Source organism: Bactrocera dorsalis, chromosome 5, assembly GCF_023373825.1.
Source record: "Bactrocera dorsalis isolate Fly_Bdor chromosome 5, ASM2337382v1, whole genome shotgun sequence".
In the NCBI taxonomy this organism is placed as follows: domain Eukaryota; kingdom Metazoa; phylum Arthropoda; class Insecta; order Diptera; family Tephritidae; genus Bactrocera; species Bactrocera dorsalis.
The window spans coordinates 9,958,805-9,982,421 of NC_064307.1; the positions used below are offsets into that span (position 1 = coordinate 9,958,805).

A 23,617-nucleotide genomic window follows, 5' to 3' on the forward strand; every position below is an offset into this window, starting at 1 on the left:
ATTTATGGTCGTTGAAATCGTCCTGTCAGATCAACAATTGAGCGTCTACAAGGAGAATTTCAAAGTAAACAGGACTTTTTTAATCTAACGCCCCGCTGGTAGCGCCATCTATATGTCGACTAGTGTGTTAGAATCTGCTATCTTAATTGATTGTCCAGTGAGAATTTCATTTCACACATTTCATTGATTGGAAATGAAGTTATTGCGGAAATTCCATCGAAACTGTGCGTGAATTCATCAAAAATCAGCCGAAATTAACATTGAAATTTATGGAAATGGAATTCAACATCTCTAAAATATCGATTTATCGCATTTTGACCCAACATTTGCGCTTACGAAAGGTGTGTGGTATGGTTTCTTTCGCACAAATCGACTGACGACTAGAAATTGCTCAAAATCCAACATTCGAAAGACGATTATTTGACCAAAAATAACATTTTAACCATTAACCACTTTTCGGGGAAAAATAAATTTGCCCATGAAAGGAAAGCGTTATGCAGACGTAGAGGCCATTCAAAAGGCTTGCACCGGCATACTGGCGGCCATACCGGCCAACGAGCTAAAACACTCGTTCGACATGCTTTTGGACTGTGCAAAGAGATGTATTGATGCAGAAGGAGACTATTTTGAATAAAATAAATTGATTTTCCGAAAAACCATTTGTTCTTTTTTTTTAAAGTCCTGTTTACTTTGGAACACATCTGTAATGGAAAAAATTAAATTCATAGGTACAGTACAAAATGTTTATGGCCATTGAGACAAATAAGTGCCCGTAGTATCGAGAATATTGCTACTGCTAGCGCATCAATTGAGAAAGACCCAAATCAGTGTCGCGAATTAGGGTGAGCAACAACTTGAAAATGATCCGGATTTTCATTGAATAATCATTTTCAGCGATGAGGCTCATATATGGTTGAATGCCCTATTGCGGTTGTCCGAGAGCTAAAATTTGCACAAAAGATTATTTGGAACTATTTAGATAAGCCTGGACTAACGCAAAAAATCTCATAGAATCGTAACAAAATCTTTCCATTACTGAAGCGGAAGGTTAGTGGTGACAAAAAGTGGGTCACTTACAACAACGTCGTGTGAAAACTGTAGTGGTCGAATAGTACTAAGCCGGCGCAAACTATGACTAAGCTCGGTATGACGATCAAGAAGGTTTTGCTGTGTCTTTTGTAAGGTCGCTATAAAATTATCTTCCCTAAGGCCAATTTTTGATTTTTATTTGTGCTGTCAATAATTGGATCGTCTAAAGGCAGCAATCGCTAAAAAGCGGCAGCTTTGACCAATAGAAGAGGAGTTGTGTTCCATCAAGACAAAGCTAGACCATATTAGAGACCCATCACAAGCTGCAAGAGCCTGTTTGGAAAATTTTTGTACATCCAGTTCTTACACCAAACCAGGCATCAAGTTATAATGCCGAATATATCGGTCAATGTCTGAGATATCTTAATAAAAACGCGTTGAAATATTTTTTTCGAGCACACTGTATGTAATGTAATCGATAAGCTAACTCCAGATAATTAAATATATTTTGTTAGAATTACAATTATCACATATATACACTGCAAATAAGATTATTTCTTTCATATACATATTATAATTTACCGTTACAAGAGTGGTGGGGTTGGCTAGTAGCCAGTGTTGTTTATTTTTATATTTCTAGATATATATCTTCGAGCTATTTAAATTTTTATTGAAGTAATCGCCCGCGTATAGACGAACCGACGTCGTAAAAGAAATTTTATTCGCTATATGCCAGTTTTATTGCATTAAAAATTGTTTATCAGCACAAAACTCCCTTTATAATAACTTAGAGCGTGCTAAACGCCTACAAATATACTTCAAAAGCCGGCACAAATCGATACTGCCCGCAAGTTCTTTGTGCTATAAATAACCTGAAATGCACACACCCACGACAGATACGCCCTATAAACACCGACAAATATATCTATTGAAAAATATGTAGGTATGTATGTGCATGTGCGAGTGTATATGAAAGGTATTATCGAGAAAGCAACACCGCTGCAGCGATTGTTAAGGCAACGCAACGCTTTGGGTGGTCCAATCAAATGATGGGTCCATCAACAAATTAATGCCGCACACAAACGGTAACATTTAATAAAGAATACACACACAATATGGAACATGGCGCTACAGCATATGAATGGGCATGCCACACGTACACTAACGATTAAAAGCATGTGGCAACAAGTCGTTGCGGCTTGTTTTGTTTGATTTAAGCGTGGCGCTGTTGACGTTAGAACCAAAATAAAAAGCGGAAAAATAAAGTTTGAGGTAAACGCAACATTTGTTGTGGTTGCCACAGCAGGTACACATACAAATGCCACCAAATCGAATTTAGTATCACACGCGCGCAATAGAACAATGGAGACCACAAAAAGCGTGGAGACAGAAAAATTAATAAAATCTCATTCGAATTATGTGCGAGTGAGCTGTTACTGTTTTCGTACCAATTTGTTTGGCCGTGGTGGCTGTGGCAACATGGGTGGTCCACGCGCGCATATGTGTTTTTATTCAATAACAATAACAACAGCGGTGAAGCGTGCGCATTTGTGGCACATATAGACACGTACATATGCACGTGTTGGCTGCAAGCGCGCTGCTGCTACTACATTGTTGCAGCATTTGTGGCAACTAGGCATCTCACAATTAGCCTGGCGCCTGCTGCCTGCAAAATTGTGGCAAGTGCTGCGTAGTAGCAGCTACTTAATTAGCAGCGTTGCATTTTTGAAGTGTAATTAATTTCGCTTTTCATTCAATTTTATCGCATTTATTGAGGCGAAGTGTGGCAACGCAAGTGTGTGCTGTGTGCTGTGCTGCGCGGCGCAGTTAGTTAGCGCTGCTGGCAGTTGTGGCAGTGGCGCGCACTTACCGCATGCAACAGCTACTTGCCGCTTATTAAAGTTGGGATAATACATTTTTCGTTGTTGTTGTTGTTTATTGCTGTCACAACGGTAATTAACTAGATTAAACCGATCGTTGACAGCTAACACCATACACATGCATACAGCGTACGGCGTACAGCGCATGTGTGTGTGTTTGAGTGTGTGCGTTGACTTGCTTGCCACAGCCACCTTTGCGCAGTTTGTGGCATGCGACAGCGCCTTGATTTTAACCTTTCACACTCACCAACAGTCGGCTGGTTGGCGCTTTAGAACGTCGCCTGTTGTTGTTGGAACTTTGTAAGCAACAATGTTAGCTTGGCATTGCGGCTGGTGTTGCCGCTGTTGTTTTCGTTGTTAGTGTGTGACTGGTGTTCGCGCTTTTGTCGCAAGTTTTGCGTTTTTGGCACGTTTTCATTCTTGTCTTAATTAATTACTTGCCAAAGTGCATTACGTGCCAGTGTTATTGTTGCTGCCAATTGTTGTTGTTCTGTTAGTTTTTTGTTGTTTTGTACTACAACGAACATCATAGCTGCTAGTGTTCGTGCTATTACACCAGTATTTGCCGCTAATGCTGCTGGCATTGTTGCTGCCAATTGTTGTTGTTGTTGCTTTCGTAAGCGCTTTAACCCACATTTCACGCCATCTAATTAGCAAAGTACATCGCTAGTTCGCCTGCTGCCGCACTCCGCCACACACTTCGCCACTCACTCATACCGCGCCGCTTTGTCCTGCAAGCCGCTTTATTCGTTGTTGTTGCTATTTTGCTGGGTTTTGATGCTGCACTCACTTCGAGCTGGTTTTTTGCAAATTTTTTGGGCTTCTTATTTGCCAGCAACTGCAGTTGCTACCAGTATTACTCCGGCAGATTTCGTCGCTGTTGTTGAAGCAAATTACCAAATTTGCTTAACTCCAGCAGCGTGCAACAAGCGTGTGGATATTTGCGCTAGTCGCTGGGGTAAGGGCCACGTATACAACAGCTGATGCAAAGCGGCTTAAAGAGGTGGCCACATAAGCCCAGGCGGAGCTGTGACTGTAGCATGGCGCTTAATAGCCTTCACTAGTCACATTGCATCATTTCGTCGCGTCCATGGCGAGACTCGCTGGGTGGCGGGTGAACTTGTTTTTTGTAAATTAGTGAAGCTGATGGATGAATTGAGCTGTACGAGTATGTCTGTGTTTAAGCATCGAAACCGCGGCGCTTTTAATGCGTATTTAGTAAAGGAGATCGGATTTTGTTCCAAGTCTATGTAGTTTTCTATTTGTGATATCAGAGTTAGGCGTGGCTTCGATGTTATCGGTCAAGTGGAGTGCTTTTAAGGTTAAAATTTTGACGCCACAGCGAGAATAGGAGCTTACTTTACAAAAGCACATTTTGTGAGACTAGCTTTGAAAGGGTTCAAATTTGAGACTTGTTCTTTATTGGAGTCAGCGTCAACCCATAAGACATACCTCATTTAAAAGGAATATGTTATAAATATATAAGCAAGACTCTAAAAGGACACATTTTTGTCTGAAAAAAAGTCGGCCGAAAATACGAAACTCTTTGTATTAAATATATGAGCCTTGGGGGAAGTATTGACCCGTTATTAAGTATATATTGACAAGGATTCTCTAGATTTCAACAATAATTTCAGAGAATGAACGCTTTTTTCGGTAAAACGTCAGCGATAAGCCCTGTGGTCAATATATTCGGTATGTGGGAGCGTGAGAAGTTTTGGTCTTATTAAGACAATTTGAGAAAGCAATAAGAGCATTCGTAGGGCTGTTCTCTGCAAGATCTTTGGAGCCGTCCACGTGAACGATAAATATCGAAGAAGATGGAGCCAGGAACTGGAAAATCCAACGAATGCAGAAGATGGTGTTCCGGTGAAAAGCTTTTTCGACTCGAGACTCATGGGTGGCCGATGGAGGCGAGAATCACAAAGAGGATAGCGACCTGTCTGCACTTGGGATGTACAACTGGCGTGATCTCGCAAAGGACAAAGGCAACTGGTGAAGTTTTGTGTTCCGACGCCCGAACGATCCACGGATAAAGTGGCAAAGAATAAGACGAGTACATTAAATCTATTAGATCGGATCAAATCTAACTTTTATCAGACGGATATGCTCAGCATAGTTGTCAAACTCTACGAAGTTAAATAAATCATTTTATTTTCTATATAATTTTGATTTTGCACCTATTAAAATGTTTATCGCTGAAATTTAAATTTATTTCCCCCAAAAACGTACTGCAAAGCGATTTAAAAACAAAATCGAAATAAACATTAAATACTGCCCGTTAACCAACCCGTGCAAACGTATCGACATGCCAAAGATGGCGATGACACTTTTGTAAAAATGTCAGCTGTCCACGCTTGACAGTTTGACACTGCCCCCGACATGCAATTACATTTCCGGCAGTTGGCGAATGAAATGCGATAATTAATAAGAAAAAATTTCGCAGTAAACTTCGCCAAGAGCCACACAGACATCCACCTCAAATTGGTCAATAATTCATGAATATTAACTACTTAAATGTATGTTTATGCGATTCGTATGTCGCGGTTCGTGCGCGACGCGACGCGAAAACTATCAGTCGTGCTGGCGGCAATGAACGGAATACGAGAATAAAAGGTAGTGGCATTAAATTTAATTAGACATACATACTTTTGCAATATAAAATAATTAACAAAAACAACCAAAAATAAACGAAGAAAATTCGAAAAAAGTGCACGGCTTGAAATATCAATATTTTTTCGAAAATCCATTAGTTCTTAAAAGCTATTAAAGCGAGAGAAAGCGTTCGCAAAGAAGCAAGAAATCAGTGCAGCACATATATTTATGTTGCATACATATATATGTTTATATGTAGCAATTATAGCATGCAAAAAATGGAGCACGCACAGTGGGTTTAGTTAGTGAACTATTGTGAATAATTTTTTTAAGGAAATGAAATAAGTTTGCTTTTTAATTTCTCAAAAACAAAACTGTTAGAAAAGTAACTCAGTCTTCATTAAAATTGTCATTATACCAACGCCATATATCGATGTGAAATGAATTCTATTTAAGTATTCAGTGACATATACCATCTGATCAAATTTGACTCGGACTGGGGCCTATTCTATAACTCGATTCGAAAAAAAATTTATTCGAATTCGGATTTTTTATATTCTGTAACCCGATTTTCGGATTTTCAAGCCAATTTTCGAATAAAATGTTCATTAGCTTTTGAGTTGAAGAAAGCAAAAACGAAAATTGCTCGCATTTATTCTGGCACAGGGTGGTACAACTTTCGCATAATTATAAAGTAAATCCGAATTTCGAATAAAATACATTTACGAATAGAGATACAGAATAGGGCCCCTGGTGCATTTAAACAGCGCTCGCAAACCGAATTAATAAAAGTTCCTCCAGTCGTCCATCCTTCTCTGTCGATTACGGAGCTTAAAAATCTTTGCATTGACTTTAGACGGATTACTGAAGAACTTAAAATCTCTTATGAAGATTGTTGATTGACTCAACACATTTTGGTTATGAAGCATGTCAATTTTTTGGGAAAACCACGTTAAGTAGAGGTCGCAAAAGAAATGCTTGAAAATAGTTGAAGATCCCACACGATATATCACGCACTTATGAATATGATCTTGAAACTATCAATTGAGAATAGCACTTCAAAGATGAGAAAAAAAACGAAAAAATTAAAGACATCGATGCTTATAACAAGGGTATGAATTAAGTGGTTGCTGGACCAATTTTGACACAAAATTTATAGTAAAATTTTAGAAAATGATATGTCAGTCCGGGTCAAATTTGATCAGATGTGTAAAAGAGCAAGAAGTACGAGTATATGATGACAGAAAAAATAATATATGGTAAACATTTTCAAAGGAAGGGTCTATTGAACTATAAAGTTAAGCAACTTTTTTCAATCTCAAAGCCACACATAACGGAAAATGTACATAATAATTTAAAATTTTATATTAAATTTTTAAAATTTGTCAGCTTCGAATCAGATATTTCTTTTAGTTTCTCTATTATATGGTACTTTCATATTTAAATACCAGCATTCCATCAATTCTCTAAAAATTTTCGCTTCCGTACCACTGTAGCCCTGTTAATATGTTTGCCTACCACGTTATTTCATTATGCGTACTTCGTTCGTTTTCCGAAACGTTTTTTGTGTCGTGGCTGCTTTATGGCTGCTCGTTCTGATGACAAAATTTATTAATGCCTCGAAGACGCAATGGCATAGTGCATGCTGCACATTATGTCGCCTTGATGCTGCTGCATTGATGCCGCTAATATAATGAGGTTTGTGCTTTTTTCCGGATTCTATAATAGCGGTGCGGCCAAAATTTCGACGCGAGTAATTTTGGCGGGCAACCGCAGGTGTGGCTGTGTGTGTTGGCAATCGTTTGTCGGAAGGTCTGTCAGTCGGTATGCCGTCAATGTCCGAATAATGTCATTGCCTAAGTTTGGCGAGAGTTAATAAATCACAGCGCCGCTGACATATGTCGTAAATGCCAAAGTGAAAAATACAGGCGGGAGCAAAAAAATAAAAGCGAACATAAATTTTGGCAACATGCGTACACATTTATGGAAACACATACACATGTATACGAAATAAAAACAAATTGCTGGCACTTACCTGCCTCCGGTGGTGTTTCGTTTCATTTTTAGATTTTTAGCAAAGCTTGCCAATCAATCAGGTGACAAGCAAACCAAAGAGTATTAGAGCGGCAAGGCGTGTTGGAGAGGGGTTTAATTTCCAATATAAATTCAAAATACCATTGAAAATTAATTCAAATGTATGTGTGTGGGTGCACATGAATGTGTGCGCTTTGTAAAAAATAATTGGCGAAAATGTCAGGAGAGGTCAAAACGCACCAACACAGCCGCATTTGCATTGAGAAATTTCAATTTTTCAATTTCCCATTTTTTTCCTTTCAAATTTGCATTACATTTGCTGTTGTTATTGCCTTCACGCTGTTGTACTAAATCACGAAAACGCTGTTCGGCCGGCACAAACAAGCGTACATCATTTGGCCGCGCCACACACCCCCACGCATGCACATGCCGCCGCGCAGCGCGTTGCTTTTAAATCGCATTAAGTCATGCCGCTCGCTATAATTCGACTACAAAGTTGAGGCGTGTATGGCGGCAAGTAAGCAGTGGACCCACGGTAGCATCTTAGCGTTAAGCCTAACGTCCTGTTTTACTATTTCACATAATGGCATGCACTCTTGCTGCTATTGTTCGTTTTGTTGTTGTTGTTTTATCCACATTTGGCTTTTCGCCGTGTTATGCTGACGCTAATGGTGTTGCTCGCCAAGTAAGCTGACTTGTTGTTATGCGTGTTGTTGTTGTTGTCGGCAACACCTTCATTAGCATATTTGGAAATTTGCATTAACACCTTCTGAATTATGTAACTACGTTGAATTTCTGAATGAAATTACCGAAATGTGTACGAATGTACCGAAGACACTTGGGCTGCTGCTACAAGTGCGAGACTTTGTGTGTGTGTGGGGGTTTTGTTTTAGTGCCACAGCCGGAAGAGCGGTCAATTGGGCATGTCTTCAATGTGGCAAGTGTCTCGTATCGTGCCTTCGCGTTGCAGACACAATTGGCAAGTAGTGAATGTCGCATTATAAAAATATAAATAAATATGTTGAAGACGCAAAAATTGTTGCATAAAGGGTGTTTCAGGAGAAGCGTCGAATAAACCGTCAATAACTAAGATCTAACATTGAAATATTTAAATTCAAATGTTTTGACTTGTGAATATAATATTTATAATTTTTAGTTAGAATAATGCAGAGTTGCTTTTTATTCTTTGCTATATCATCTAGGGATCTCAATAATTTAAAATATACTTTGACGATTTTCAATCAGACCACCTTGAGTCAATATCTACAGTACGTTATTTTGAATCTGTCAAAGCCTATTCGCGTTCCTAAGTTCGGTCCGTTGTTGTAACTCATCATATCGGTACTCACAAGTTATGTACTCACAGAGAACAGGGAGGGAACTTCTCTGAAACAAGGTATACAAAAGGGTAGACACAGAGTATGAGAAAATAAGAAGATATGAGAAAATAATTAATTCCTTATTTTTTCTTTGTAATATATTCATAATATGGTTTAAAATTTTTTTTTTCTCAATTGAAAGGACTTCGTCTTCCATCAGGACAACGATAGACCATACACATTTTTAATGAAAACTGGAAGAGCTTGGCTGCAGGCCTGATCTTGCCCCATCGGACTACGATTTGTTTCGGTCAGCATTCCTGTAATGGAGTGCAGTTGGTTTCAAGAGAATCCTGTGAATTTACTTGACGCAATTTTTCGCCGAGAAACCAGAAAAGCTTTACACTGATGAAATATTCCCTCTAGCGGAAAAATGGCAAAAAGTGGTCGACCAAAATGGTTCGATTTGGCATATATACTTTCTTAACTTGCTTTCTTATGGGTTACAAAAGGCTCCAGCACCAGCAGTATAACTAAAAATGCATCCCTATAATTCAAATAAAATCCCTCGTTTCCTAATTAGAGAGCCATTTCGAATATCTTATCTCTTGGATTGTTTGCTGAGATAGTTTCTTTTTATGAAAACTTTTGTTTGAAACACAGAATAGACGTTGGTTCTTGTGTAGCAGTAATGAAAAAACTATTATCCCACAAAAATATATATTTCTCCTAAACTTCACCAGCCGTATTGAAGTAGCCTTTAACCCACCAGGCCCGCGGTATGTTGGATAATATTACTCCTGATATACAAAGAAGCTAGTTCAGCAAATCAAGAGACAGCGACTGCGCAGGTTTGGTCATGTTGTCCGGATGAAAGAGAACACTCCAGCTTTGAATGTTTTCGATTCAGTACCCGCCGGTGGAAGCAGAGGAAGACCTCCACTCAGTTGGAGAGCTCAGGTGGAGAAGAAACTGTCTGCACTCGGTAACTTGGTGCCAAATCGCGACTTTCGGGCTGTTGTGAACTCGACTATAGCCGAGTAAGCGGTGTCTATGCCAGTGAACAGGAAGATATACAGAGAACTTAGAACAATTACAATTAGGATCTAAATGAAACAAGGTGACATATTCAAGAAAAACCATTTGAAGTCTTTTTATTACAAATAATGACGATTAACGGTATTAACAATTTTCACAAACTAAAATCTAATAACACTGTTAAGTCGAAACATTGTCAAAAAGACTATCTCAGATATGGATAATTGGTAATTGAATTTTGATGGTCTATATGTTTTGAGAACATTGTGACAGCTCTTCGAAAATGGCCTCAAGCTTGGTCCTTTCCACTATTTTCAAGTCCATCTGTCAATCTAATAGGGGCGAAAAAAATAAAGAAAATCAATTTAGTCAGAATTATTTTATAATGATCCCACAATACTATATGAACAGTTTCCTATATTCTCTGCAATGTCAAGTCCCTTTTCCTCACATATAACGAAAAATATATCAGAGTCTGCCTTCCACCATAATTTTCACAATTTTCGAACAACATTCCTAGCGGCCTGCCTCATGAAGGCAAGCATGCGAAAGAGCAACAATTATGCAATCATGTTGCAACAACCTTATACACAAACATACATATCGTACATATACACTTATGTGTTAATACCAACATAATAAGCTAAAAGACAGCGAAGCAGCAAAGGTGAAGGCAATAACAACCGTGTCTACGACTACTGGCCATCGCGCTGGCCACGCTATCTCACATACACATACATACAAACACACATGAGCACATGTGGCACTCACAGCCGGTGCGAGTTGTGTATTGCTGCTCAGTAATGGTGCGCATTGCATATTGCAACATTTATTATGCAACATTGCAACAGACGGCAACGCAACATTTTCGCTTGCAACTTTTGCTGCAGCCGTAAATTACAGCCAGAGCGAAGCGGCAACAATGGAAGTGTGCTGCAGTGTGGTGTGAATGTGCGATTGCGATGGGCTGGCCGCATTGGTGTCGGCAATGACGGCTGTACATTGTGCCAAGTCGCCTGCCGGCTGCCGCCTGTTGCCACTAGCCCGTTATGGCCGTAGCCGTTGCTGTTGTCATCGTCATACTGAATTATTACATCGACACGAGATGTTGCACGCGCGATTTCGTGAGTGCATCTTATAATGCTATTAATTATTTGCATGTATCACCTTAAAATGTCAACGCTGTTGCTGGATGCCAGCTCGCTGGATGGTCGTGGCCCGTTCAATAGGATCTGCATTCGGCCGAGATGCCGCTGGTGGGTTATCATTGACGGTATGGCTGTGCGTTTGCTTAACGCAGCGCCAGACGCACATTTTAATGGCTGATATTTCGTGGTCTTCTGTTGCTCTAGCAGATATTGCTGTCGCTTGGCACCGGTTGCGTGCGCCTCTGGATTGTGATAGAACATTCGCTGGGAATACTGGCGTTGCTGCGACAGTATGCTGCATTCGCACGGCGGATTTAGCGGAGACGGCGACCAAATGCCTCTGCTGGAGGCACAACGCAATGCAAACATACCGCGTACGGCGAATTTCACTAAATTTAATTTAGACAACATAACGTTATTGCCAAATAAGTAACACTTAGAATTTTTATTAACAAAGTTTAACGCTTAATTTCGATTGCACGATTTGTATTAATAAACTTTTGCACATTTGTCCGTTTATCTCCTTCGAATTTTTTAAAAAAATTTAAGCTTTTTAATTGACAACTTATTATTTGGCTTCATTTCAGTTTTATTTATGACAAATAATTACTTTCGTAAAAGTTTTTGATAGAAATGATTACTTCAGTACAATTCTTGTGGTTGCAGTGAGAATGCGGGGAAAGAGTGTTTACCATCTTGAGGATGCAGTACAATTTTTTTCGATCTCTTGCAGTCAGTATATGGTCTCCAACGCTATATTATAAATCATATTCCGTCTCTCTTCCACGGATCAGTTTGAGAAGCTCTCTCAATCAATATACTCGTATATTGGGTAGCCGAAAAAGTCTTTTCGTTTCAATGGTTCGCTCGCTTCCGGGTGAAATTATGAAAAATATTGACCAGTGCCCTTACATAAGCAGCCATGACATCGCCAAGGAATTTAACATTCTTCATCAAACGGTTCTGAACCATTTAAAAAAGGCTGGCTACAAAGATAAGCGCGATGTTTGGGTACCACATAAGTTGTCTGTGAAAAATTTCATGGACTGAATTAATATCTGTGATTTTTTGCTGAATCGAAATAAAATCGAACAATTTCTGAAGCGAATGGTAACAGGAGATGAGAAGTGGATCCATTACGGCAATAATGTGCGAAAAATATCATTATCCAAGCAAATGATCGCAAAGCCAGGATTGACGCCTCGTAAGGTTATGCTGAGTGTTTGGAGGGATTAGAAAGGAGTCATTTACAATGAGCTGCACCAGCCAGGTCGAACGATTGATTTTACATTTTACTGTAAACAACTGATGTGATTGAAGCAAGCAATCAAAAAATAACGGCTAGAACTGATCAACTGAAAGGGCTTCGTCTTCCATCAGGACAACAATAGACCATACACATCTTTGACGACTCGACAAAAACAGAAAGAGCTTGGCTGGGATGATTTGATGCATCCACCATATAGCTCTGACCTTACACCGTCGGACTACCATTTGTTTCGGTCAATGCAGAACTCCCTTATCTTTATCTCATTTCGCCGCAATGGTAGGTATCAGAATGATTATTCAGATTATTTAGGCTTTCATTCGGTAATAATACATATTTATCTTGCCGGATCAATATATTCAGAATTGAATGGAAGAAAGCGAGGTGGAATCATATAGGCACTATCTTCTAAACTATTCAGGTTATGTCAAACTAAGGTTGAAGCATCTCGGTTGCCATACTTTTTACGAGTCCGGAAAATTGGCTGGAATTATATTGACCGCTTCAATGAAGGAGTTCTTGGCAGCACAACGGACAGGCGTCCCTAGCTGTACAAATGGGATTATTCGTGACCTCATAAAAAATCAGCCTATTTATATAACCTAACTTAACTTAAAGGCTGTCAACTTACTGCCCAGTGAACTTGGCTCTTAAAACTCCATTAGGAAATGTTTTGGTTTTTTGCCGAAACAATAACCACACTAACATCACCAAGTAATATTGAGAACATCTGCTGTTTCTTGCATGCTAACGTTACATATTCTTATATTTTTTAGATTTTTGAAGTAACATACACACAATCCTTGAGAACTAGTTCGCAGTTGCACGTCGAATTATCCGGATTACAAAATCTAACTAAATCAGAACAGCTAATACAGGGCGACTTCTTTTTCTCTATGCTTGAATAAAGCTATTCCTTGATGATCTGAAAACCCCACTATGAAAATATCTTTCCAAATAGCCAATTAAATTTATCCCCAGTCATTCGGCTTATCATCAATCGATAGTAACTCTGTTCTAAGGAACTGATACGTCTATAGTCCACGGTGTTTCCCAATAAATCGAGTCAGTAGAACTGTAGTCTCATGGTAGGGGTTCTACAAAAAATTGTTGCTTATACTAGATAAGATCAATAACTCGACTGCATGTAGGAATTTATGCGTCGTAATCAACCACTTCGTTTTGGTTCTGAGATACCCATTAAGAAAAAATTATGAAAATTGAAATACTGAAGAACTTAAAGAAATTAAGCTTAAACTTCAACACTTAGTGCCTGCAACTCTGCTATTCCCATTTGAGCAAATAATATTCACTTTCGACCAAACTTTACTTAATCCTAGCCACTTTCTTCCCGCACATTCGCCAATTTTTCAGCGCGTCCGGAAGAAAAGAATTTACTCATTATGCACACGCGTGAACCTCGAAAATTGCATAATGTCCACACAAACACACAGGCGGCGGGCACACTCGTGCACCCTGCTCATGCGGGCATTGCAACTTAGGTAGTGTCATCGCATGGTTTACAGACTCCGTGCAACATTGCACAATTTTCACGCCACAGTTTCACGCTTTTCTAATTGTGTGTTCTTGGCTAGCACAGGTACATATGTGCATATCTTGCCACATGTTGTTGCCATTGCTGTCGGCGTTTTGGGATGATGCTTCACTTTTTTCATGGCTCGCACGCTGGCTGGCTGGCTCGCCTTTGCCATAGGTGGTTAGATACCGTTGTTGCACTTGTAATGCTTTGCATGCGCTGAGCGGGAAAAAAAATGGGAATCGCCGCAAGAAAGGTGTGATCATGGCAACACTTCCTGTTGCCGACTGGTGCTAAATCGCCAACTTGCCACAGCGGCACATCCACACCGCTGTTGTCGACGTCACCGCTGTTGTCGTAGTTGGAATCACCGCATTTGTTCATTTGTTTTGCGGTTTGTTAGTTGGTCGGTCGGTTGGCTGGTTGGTTGGTTGGTTGCCTGGTTTGTTAGACCAAAAATGGTTGCAACACGCGCAGTGATAATATTTAAGGAAGCGTTTTACATGTGCATCAAATTGCAACGTCGCACTGTGCAACACACACCAACACATGGCTGCGCATATAGCAACTCATATGAGCGCGCACATTATTTACAACTGCAGCAAACGACAACAACAACAACAGCAACATCAACAACAAAAAATGGCATTAAGCAGCAACTTTGCTCTTCTCAGCATAGTTTATCGTTGCCACAAATACACTTTTATGTGCATTTCTGTTGTTTTTGTTGCTGGTGTGTCTGCTGTTGTTGCTTTGGTTAACTTGCTGATTATCCCTTTTTGCGCTTTTGTTCTGCTGCCGTGTTTGTCGTGTGAAAAACATGCATTTTCTAACTCCTCTCCGGCATTTCTCCATTTTCGGCTCGTTAGTTTTGTTGCACGTTTGGTTTTTGTGTGATTTTTTCTCCCGTCGCCGCTGTGGGTTGAGTCCTTGCGCAAGTTGGCAATAAATTTTACATTATTGCTGATGTTGTTGTTGTTGCTATGGTGATGTGTCTGCCGCTGTTGTTGCAAGTACGTGTGTGTGTCTGTTGCTGTTGTTTGTTTAAAGCTCTTGTTGCGGCTGCTGTTCTTTCTCAGCGCTTATCTGCTGCATCGTGGCGTGAATTGCTTATGTTTTGTGGGCGAACGCTAAAAACGACAACAACAACAATGTGAAAAGTAAATACTGCACTTTTCGCATTTCCACTCCAGCGATTTGTGTCAACAGTAAACATTCGAGCATGATTAAAGTATTAGATTAACACCACTTTACGGGGCACATGTGGCAAGCATTAAATTAAAACATAAATAGAGTAAAATAATAATGTCTTAGGAAATAGCAGTATGCTCATAATCAAGCAATATACTCAAGCACCTACATATGTATGCTTTTAGGAATAGGATGAGCAGAGTGATGGCTTTGAGTTTCTAGTAGTTCCAAAAACTTTCCTTTTTAACAAAATTCGTTCAAAATTTGTTGATCGATGTTTACTAATTTAGTCTTAACTTGAAAAATCAATCTTACCACGTTTGCTTTATAGTTTCTTGCTATGAACCTGGTTTATAAAAACCTTCTCAACCGCTGATTCAAGAGCTACAGGAACATCTTGTTAAGGTTCAAAGTAGTTTTTTTTCATAGGGGAATACTTCACCGCTGACAGCAAAATCCACCTCTCCAAAATATCATACATATTTTCCATATCTATGACTGTTTCTCTTAACACTGATTTCTGTCATCTTAACTTTACTTACAATTTGTCAGAGGGATTGGTCTAAATTAGACTGCGGAGTAAATGGGTAATCTCTAAGGATTTTGCCATTTTACTTTCTATTCAGCTAACATCTTCCAAGTAGAAGTACTAGGTATAGAGAATGTTGAGTAACTAACCATAAGATCAGACGTCAGACGATCACTTCATCAGTGTAAAATTTTTCTAGTTTCTCGGCGAAAAACTGCGATAAATAATTTTCTCAGGCTTCTTTTGAAGCCAACTTTTCTCAATTAAAGGAGTTCGGCATTGACATCAAAACTTCCCAGCCAAGCTCTCCCAGTTTTTGCCAAGTTATAAAAGATGTGTGTGTCTAGCGTTGTCCACATGGAAGACGAAGCCATTCTCTTGATCAGTTCTGGCCGTTTTTTTCGATTGCTTGCTTCAATCTCATCACTTGTTGACAGTAAAATGTAGTATCAAGCGTTCAACCAGGCTGGAGCAGCTCTTAGTGGATGATTCCTTTCCAATCCCACCAAACACTCAGCATAACCTTTCGAGGCGTCAATCCTGGCTTTGCTTTGTTTCACCTTTCCAACACAATGTGATTAGTAGCACTGTAGATATACGACTGCAATGACATCTATTGATAAAATAAGAAAAGGTTTTTTCGACTACCCAGTATATGTGTATATAGGCAAAGCCGTGTCATAAAACTGCCAGATCGCATAGAAATTTTTCTTTAAATCTAAATAACTGTGGGAAAGAGAAAACCAGAATATGAACACTAAGCTGCATATATTCGCGTGGGTCAATCTAAATAATTTCTATTTGTTCTATGTGTTGGAGGATTGAATGGCTAATAAGCTCTGATAGAGAGTTTTTTTATCAGCAATGCTGACTGCTTTGAAGAGATCCAGAGCAAAAGCGGGTTGTAAGCACTTACTGAAAGGAGTATTAGTGTGGTCCTCTATCGACCAAATAACGAGATCTACATATATACCAAAATACCAATTTTTTAAATATCTACAATAACATGCGGGGCCACAGCTACTACCGATTTATTGACAACACATCCAGAGAAATCGCACACGGATCACACTCGCTGCCGCAATGATCATTTAAATGGAAAGAAAGCTCTTCAAGCGCTGGCGCATTCAATTTGATCACATGATCAGTTGGTAATTTTTTCGCCCACCTTCTCGCCATAAACTTTATTCGCCCAACTCAATACATACCCGTACATACATATGTATATGTAAATATGTTTATGTATATGCCTGTGAAGTCGGTCTAAGACAGTGCCAACAAATGCCAATTTATCGATATGCAGCGAATAACAAAAACAACACCAATGCTAAGGTGCCATTAAATTTAACAATAGACAATTGTTAGACGCATGCAATGTGCGCAGCTGCAACAATTGTTGCAACGATTTCTTTCGCCCAATTTTCAACTTGCAACATAACAACTGTAAGCATATATAATCAAATAATATAAGCACATGAGCATCTATCGACAAAGCACAACCTCACACACACACATATGTACATACACACAACTACAATGGCGGCTGCGCGCGTTCAGCTGGGCTCTTGCCTCGCTCGCAAGCAGTGATCAACAGCGCACGATACACAATATAGCCTTCGGTGGCAAGCGCACTGACCGCCGCGCATGGCTAATCCATAGTTATCGCTCGCCATGCACCTACATACATACATACATTGATATGTACTTGTACATTTGTGTGGGGCTTGTTTGCCCCATCAGACATTGTTGAAATTTCGTTGGCGATAGAAATTTGCTGACATTGAATTCTAAGCAATATATTCTTTATGGTGTGTTTGCTTTGTCGCAACAACGCGCCACATTTCCAGTTTGTTGGCAATTTTCAGTTATGGTAATTGTTGTTATTGCACCCCGAAGCAGCAGCGCTATTGTTGTGTTACCTTGTTTTTAGCCGTTGCCTTTGCGCTGCTTTCCGTACTCTTGTTCTATCGCCTATCGCAGTCGATTGTTGCAAATTGCATTGTCGAAATATTTGCTTTGACTTTGGCGTGTGGGTGACTCGGCGCTCCACAGCGATTGTCGATACATGTGCTTGGAACACAGTTAGTCATATAGTACAATAACAACAGAAAAAATGGTAAATCTTGCATGTGGATAACATGACCGTTTCACATTTGATTAGTTTGACTTTGACCCCCAATAAAAATGCTTGCAACATATGATATGCATCTACAACATATAGTATAACATAACTTTATTTTATATTGAGATTTCTCCGCTGCTAAAAAAAGTAGTTTTTTATTTATTATTATTTTCAATATAAATCCCAATACTGTTCATAATATTTTATATTAGGAAATTTACGAGGCCTATTCTTAAATCTGTCTCTGTGTGGAAGTAGTAAACTTCAAATACGTATGATGATTTGTCGAATGCCTTGTAGATTCGTCAACTTTCATGCATAACAAATATGAGTTCCTCGATATTATCCGACGTCTGCAAAGTCTAGTAGAGCTTCCATTTTGATCTTTCTTATATATTGGAAAAAATATCGTGATAACTACACAACTGAAGGCCCGATACTGATATTATTCGATCGTTCCAAATTGGTTTATTATTGTTCATTTACCAGCAAATATCAAAGAATCAAACCACTAACCGCCGATGAGTTATAGATGAACTCTAAAGTATGATTAGTACTTGATATTATCATCTTCCACTCTTATGTATGTAATCTAGTCTAATGATGAAGTAAGAAGCAAAAGTTTCAACTTCCTAATTCCTTGCTCAGTTTAACAATATTGAAATCTTCCACCAAGAGTGGTACACATCGAGAACCCGGTAAAGCTTTCAGACTATTCTTTAATGTTTAATGATGTTCACTAATGTGGTGAACATACCGGTATTTATATGGAGAAATTTTCTTTCTGCATGTGTTCCTACACACTTTATACTACCAATCCTAAAACCGAACTAGTCTAGTGCCATCAATCTATTGTATAGTCTGTAGAGGTACACAGATGGAAAGATATTGGGGCCGAAATGATCAACATGTTTGAGAGCAGAACAGATCGGAGCTGAGTAGTACTTAGTCGATTTAATTTCTTGTGTTGATGATGGCATATACTCGTACATTATCTTAAAAGGATTTTCTTTAAACTTCGCGAACTGTTATTCGCTATCTCGGATTCTGATTGCCGTTACTATATGTCCATTTTGAAGATGTAACGTCAATGAACACAAACTGTGCTACTTCCAACAAAATAGTCTATCATGACACGGTTTTTGACAGCACATTAGCAATCTTGTTTCTTTTTCAGAGTCCAATGATCCACAGTTGAATCTACACACAGTTCCGACTATAGTTTACCAAAGACAGGTGTTACAAGATAACTGTTACGATATTTACTTTAAAAAGTGAAAACACAACAAATATGCTTGCATAGACAACAGTTTCTTGCATCGTGATCCAGTTTCTAAAGCCTACAACAGTTGTGTCAATATAGTTTTGTGTTCTATGTTTCCACAATCGTTCTCTACTCGATTTATCACAATTTTTTAATGTTTTCGAACACATTTTTTCGTAAAAATAACTAAGTTTGAGATTTTGTGTTCACTTATTCTTTTAATTATTTCAAATCGGCCCTTTGGTGCAGTGGATAGCACATTGGACTTCTAATCCAAAGGTCGCGGGTTCGATCCCCGCAAGGGCTCACGTTGGTGTTATTTTTATTTTAGAGTAAGACCAGTTGCACGCTGTAATTATTTTATGAAGAGACTTAGGGAGTAACTAGATAACATGATCGCAAAACTAAGGCATTTATGTAGTCAATTGAAGTCAAATGGGTATGCCGATAATATCAAATCGTTTGAAAGGAGTATATAGGATAAAAAATCCTTGGATTAAAATCTTGTTCCATTTTTAAAATCGACGTTTAATTAATTTTATAATGCACAGTATTATTGTTTGTTGAATGTTTTATCATGGTCGAGGTAATCAATGAAAATAATGCAGGGGAAACCTAAAAATTGCTGCATACAACCTTGTCGGTCGAATGTTGTATTTTCGTTCACTATGAACGACTTTCATGGGCAACAACATAAAATGGAAGAAGTAATGCCCTGCTGAGATCATAAACTAAACTAATAAGCTTAATTTAATATGGTTGAAGTCTATGATTCCAGAGATAAAAAAATATGTTTTTTGTTTGTTTGCCGATCTCACCAAAGGCCGAAGATTTTTCAGCCCATGTAGTTTAATACAGATACACAACTGCCTAATTGGATCCCAGGAACCATTTGATTGTGGAGTTTGCTCCAATTCTTCGCGTTTACCGACGAAACTGTTCTATCTTTCTGGAATAACTTACCAAAAATTTACATGAAGATTTTCAGATTAGTTCGCTTATAGTACGACCGACAGACAAGTTTACGGAAATCCAACTACCGGAGGCCTAAGAAAAAGGTTCAGCGGTTCGCTGCGCTGCGTGGGTGCTCTAAAAACCACACCACTGGCGCCCCTTTTAGCACTAACCCAGCGACTTATAGATCTCCTCAATGAAAACTGCGCGGCAAAATCGGCGGGGCGATCACTGGCGACGAGAGGATTCACATACAGAAACTTTAGAAATAGATGGTTGAAGTTAAGGCTTGGCACCTGCGTGCAACACATTAATCACATTGTCCGGGAATCGACATACCATAAGGCAGCTCAAAAGTGAGACTACTGTAGAGCATTTCAGGTTTTTGCTATTGGGAAAGCTGCGTTGGTATGTAGTCTGTAATGCGTCGATGGTAATGAGATAGTGAACGAAGTTGTCAAGAGCGGTTTACGGAACACTCTTGATAGTAAGGACTTTTGTAACATGATTAGAATACTCACTCGTCACATTCTGTTGGCGGCACAGATCTACAAAATGGGGCTGACAAATCGAGAATACTGCAGGAAATGCCAAAAGCAAGGCATCAGGGAAACAAAGAATTTTTGTGCCTTTGTCCCGCATTAGCAAGGCAACGCTTCAAGCATGATGTATGATGAAATATAAAAGGTATCATTACCGAGGGCGTAGAATCTGAAGACTGACATTTTTCATGGCACTTCATCTGCCATCGCTAAGGGCCAAAACTGCTCTATGCGTTGCTCATTGGCTTAACAGACTAACCTAACCTAGTTCGCTTAGAGTCTGACAATTTTAGTTCTAATTTTAATGTCACTAGTTTGCCTTTTCACTAAAGGGTAAATGCCGTTGCGCTTGTAACATGATCACTTGTTTACATTCACATTCGAAACGTCAATTAAAATGTAATAGAAATACAAAGACTTTTTCAGTGAATCCATAAGCAATTAAAAAACAAAATAAACTTTTCGATTTTTATGCCACAAGTGTCATAAATAATGCGCCTAGAAGCTATAAAACTACCAAAAACCGAATAATGTTCACCAAATCCAGGCAAATACACAACTACACACAAAAATACAAATATTTTTCTAAACTCAATAAATTTTGTATTCATGTAATATTAGTATGCTGATGTTATGCAATCACTGAGTTATTGTTAACGATGGAAAACACTAACAAATAACAAACAGAAATTCATAAATTCATGAATTCAAAAGTAATCGCAACCATCAGTGTGGTGGCTCCAGCACATATTATTCGAAAAAAACGTGCTAAAGAATTTATGACCTCAAAAATACGAGCAAGCCCCACAACCTGAGTGACATTTAATTATCGCATGTAACACATAAATCTCTGGTAAAAATCAACAACAATTAATGTTTTCTGTTTTCTGGCGCATAAAAATTTGAAACATCATAAACATTCAAATAGTGGAAAGGCATAAAATTGCAGTGTATCTACTGTAGGTACTGTGTATGTACGTTTGTATGTGAGTTGTATGTGCTTGCGGTTCTTCTTTCATAAACCCAAAAAATTATAAAATTGTCTTTCTTTAATCAAGAAACGTCGATTTTGGTCATGCATTTGTCGTAAGCGATACAAATCAGTTTTCTATATGGCAGTATATACATATAGAACTGACGTCGCTTTGGATGCCCTGTAGGAAAGTGGTTGCATTGAAAAATGTTGATTTCAAGAGTTATATTTCAAGGTTTGATGATCAAATAAAATTCTTAATGTTTGCTTAAAAAATTAAATACAAAGACTACGGTTCAGTTTGACTAGTCTACAGTACGAAGAAGGCCAATAGTTTACAGCCTATTTTGGGTTTAAGGAAAAGTAAATCGAATCTCCTTCTAACATTCGTGAAAAAAAATGCTGAAACTAACTTATGAAAATGTTCCAACAGGGAAATCATTATTCCTTACTACCAGTCACAAAAAAGTTCGATCTTAACAGGGATCTCACTTGGACAGCCTAAAACAGCCTAAGTTTTAATGCCTATTGGACAATGTCCAGTCAGAATCCCTAGCAGGTTGAACATTGCAAGTGGTTCAGCAGTAGTAGAGTTATTCTCTAGGCCAAAAGGATATTGCAGTCACAGAGGATCGGGTCGCCGTCCACCACCTGCTCAGCGTACGAGAAGTCGATTGGTCCAGATCTAGAACGCAAAGAGATTCAACTCGTTCCTCTTCAAAAAGGAACGTTGTACTCTCTTCATAGCTCAACGCCCTTGCAGTTACCAGCGATTCCGCTGGGACCGGACAGCCAAACAAGTCCATTGGTGAAGAGCTTGATGCAATTTCCAGTGAGGGCAAACACTCCTAGTTTTAAATGCACATTATTGCCGCATACCTCTCTGAAACACGCTGCACCACAGTAGTTCGGTAGCCTAAAGCTAAAATTGACGGATAGCTCCTTACAGAAAACTCTCCCTTCAACTTTCACTCCCAGCTTCGACCCATACGTGCTCCTCTTCTCCAGCGCTTTTGTTGTATATGCTTTACAAAAATATTTCCTACAGGTCACTTACTATTGCATATATGTACGAAAGCATATTTATACGTGAAGCTCAGCCATACATATTCATGTGTTGTTGTGGAAACTCACATCAAGTTGTGACAGTTTTAAAGGCAGCTCGTAAATTATATCAGCCTTTGACGATCAACCGTCGTTGCGTGATCGATTTTTAACGAGCCACAGAGACCATCATCGCTGCCGCCTTACGTCTAGTATATACCAACAATGTTTGTTGGCTACTCTTTTGCTGTAACTGTTGCGTCTTATCCGATGCTAAGCGCGCCGTGATTAGTTTTCCGCCACCCGCAAATGCTTGTGGAATTTCAATTAATCCAATTTCTGCTGCATTCGCCGCACACCAACACACCGCACGAAATGCTTGGCTTTTCCAATTCATTTCGTACTCGTATTACGTACCTATACCTCTATGGCGTGGGTGTGAGTGTGCGCAATCTGTGGCATTCAAACCTTTCTCTTGTTGTCCCGCTTTGTTTGTTGTGATGACAAAAATTAATTACAATTTGACATTTGACGCTTACAATTGTCAACCTTTCAGTTACAGTTGCAATTACCTTTGTTTGTTGTTGTTGTTGTTTGGTTTTCAAGTCATTTCTTTTGTCATACATTCTTCGAGTGCCAGCAGTGCGGGATTAGTGTATTGTGCGTGACACGTTTAGTAGATCACACAGCTGATAAGCTCGATTATAGCCAGGTTAGTAGCGAGCAAGCATGAAGGCATGTTAGGTGATGAAGCGTGCGATAATTGTTGAGCAAAGATATATGTATATGTAAGTATGTTTGTATATATTCGTTGATACATGTATACATATGTTTGTATTTGAGTTAATGTAAGAGTGTGTACCTCAATGTATGTGGTTTTATAAGAAAAATTATTTGTCGTGATTGACTTCTTTTCTTCGAAAGAACAAAGCGATTGCAAAAGTTATGAAGAAATCCACTGAAATGTGATGAGTCAAATAGATAGTTATTAATTATTCTTTCTTCTTTTGGAAATAGTTACACAATGCAAGCTGTAAACTTATTTGGATTAGAAGAAAGTAATCAAGATAAATCACGAAAATTTTCATGACAATAAATTTATCTTCATATTCTTAATAAACTGCAATCAAAACCTGATGAGTCAACAATGA

At 38.9% G+C, this 23,617-nt stretch overlaps 1 protein-coding gene and 1 non-coding gene across 2 annotated transcripts in view; one reads left to right on the top strand and one right to left on the bottom strand.

Moving 5' to 3' along the window:
• Positions 1–11,641, bottom strand: part of LOC105231406 (L-lactate dehydrogenase) — a 176,681-nt gene extending 165,040 nt beyond the window's left edge. Inside the window, exon 1 of the mRNA XM_011212694.4 lies at positions 11,063–11,641. Within this exon, the coding sequence (XP_011210996.2) occupies positions 11,063–11,454 (392 nt within the window). The 5' untranslated portion in view covers positions 11,455–11,641. The remainder of the gene's footprint in view (positions 1–11,062) is intronic.
• Positions 11,642–19,187: 7,546 nt separating this feature from the next.
• On the top strand, positions 19,188–19,261 carry Trnar-ucu (transfer RNA arginine (anticodon UCU)). Its single transcript has one exon. It is a non-coding gene; the product is annotated as a tRNA-Arg (tRNA).
• Positions 19,262–23,617: the final 4,356 nt, after the last annotated feature.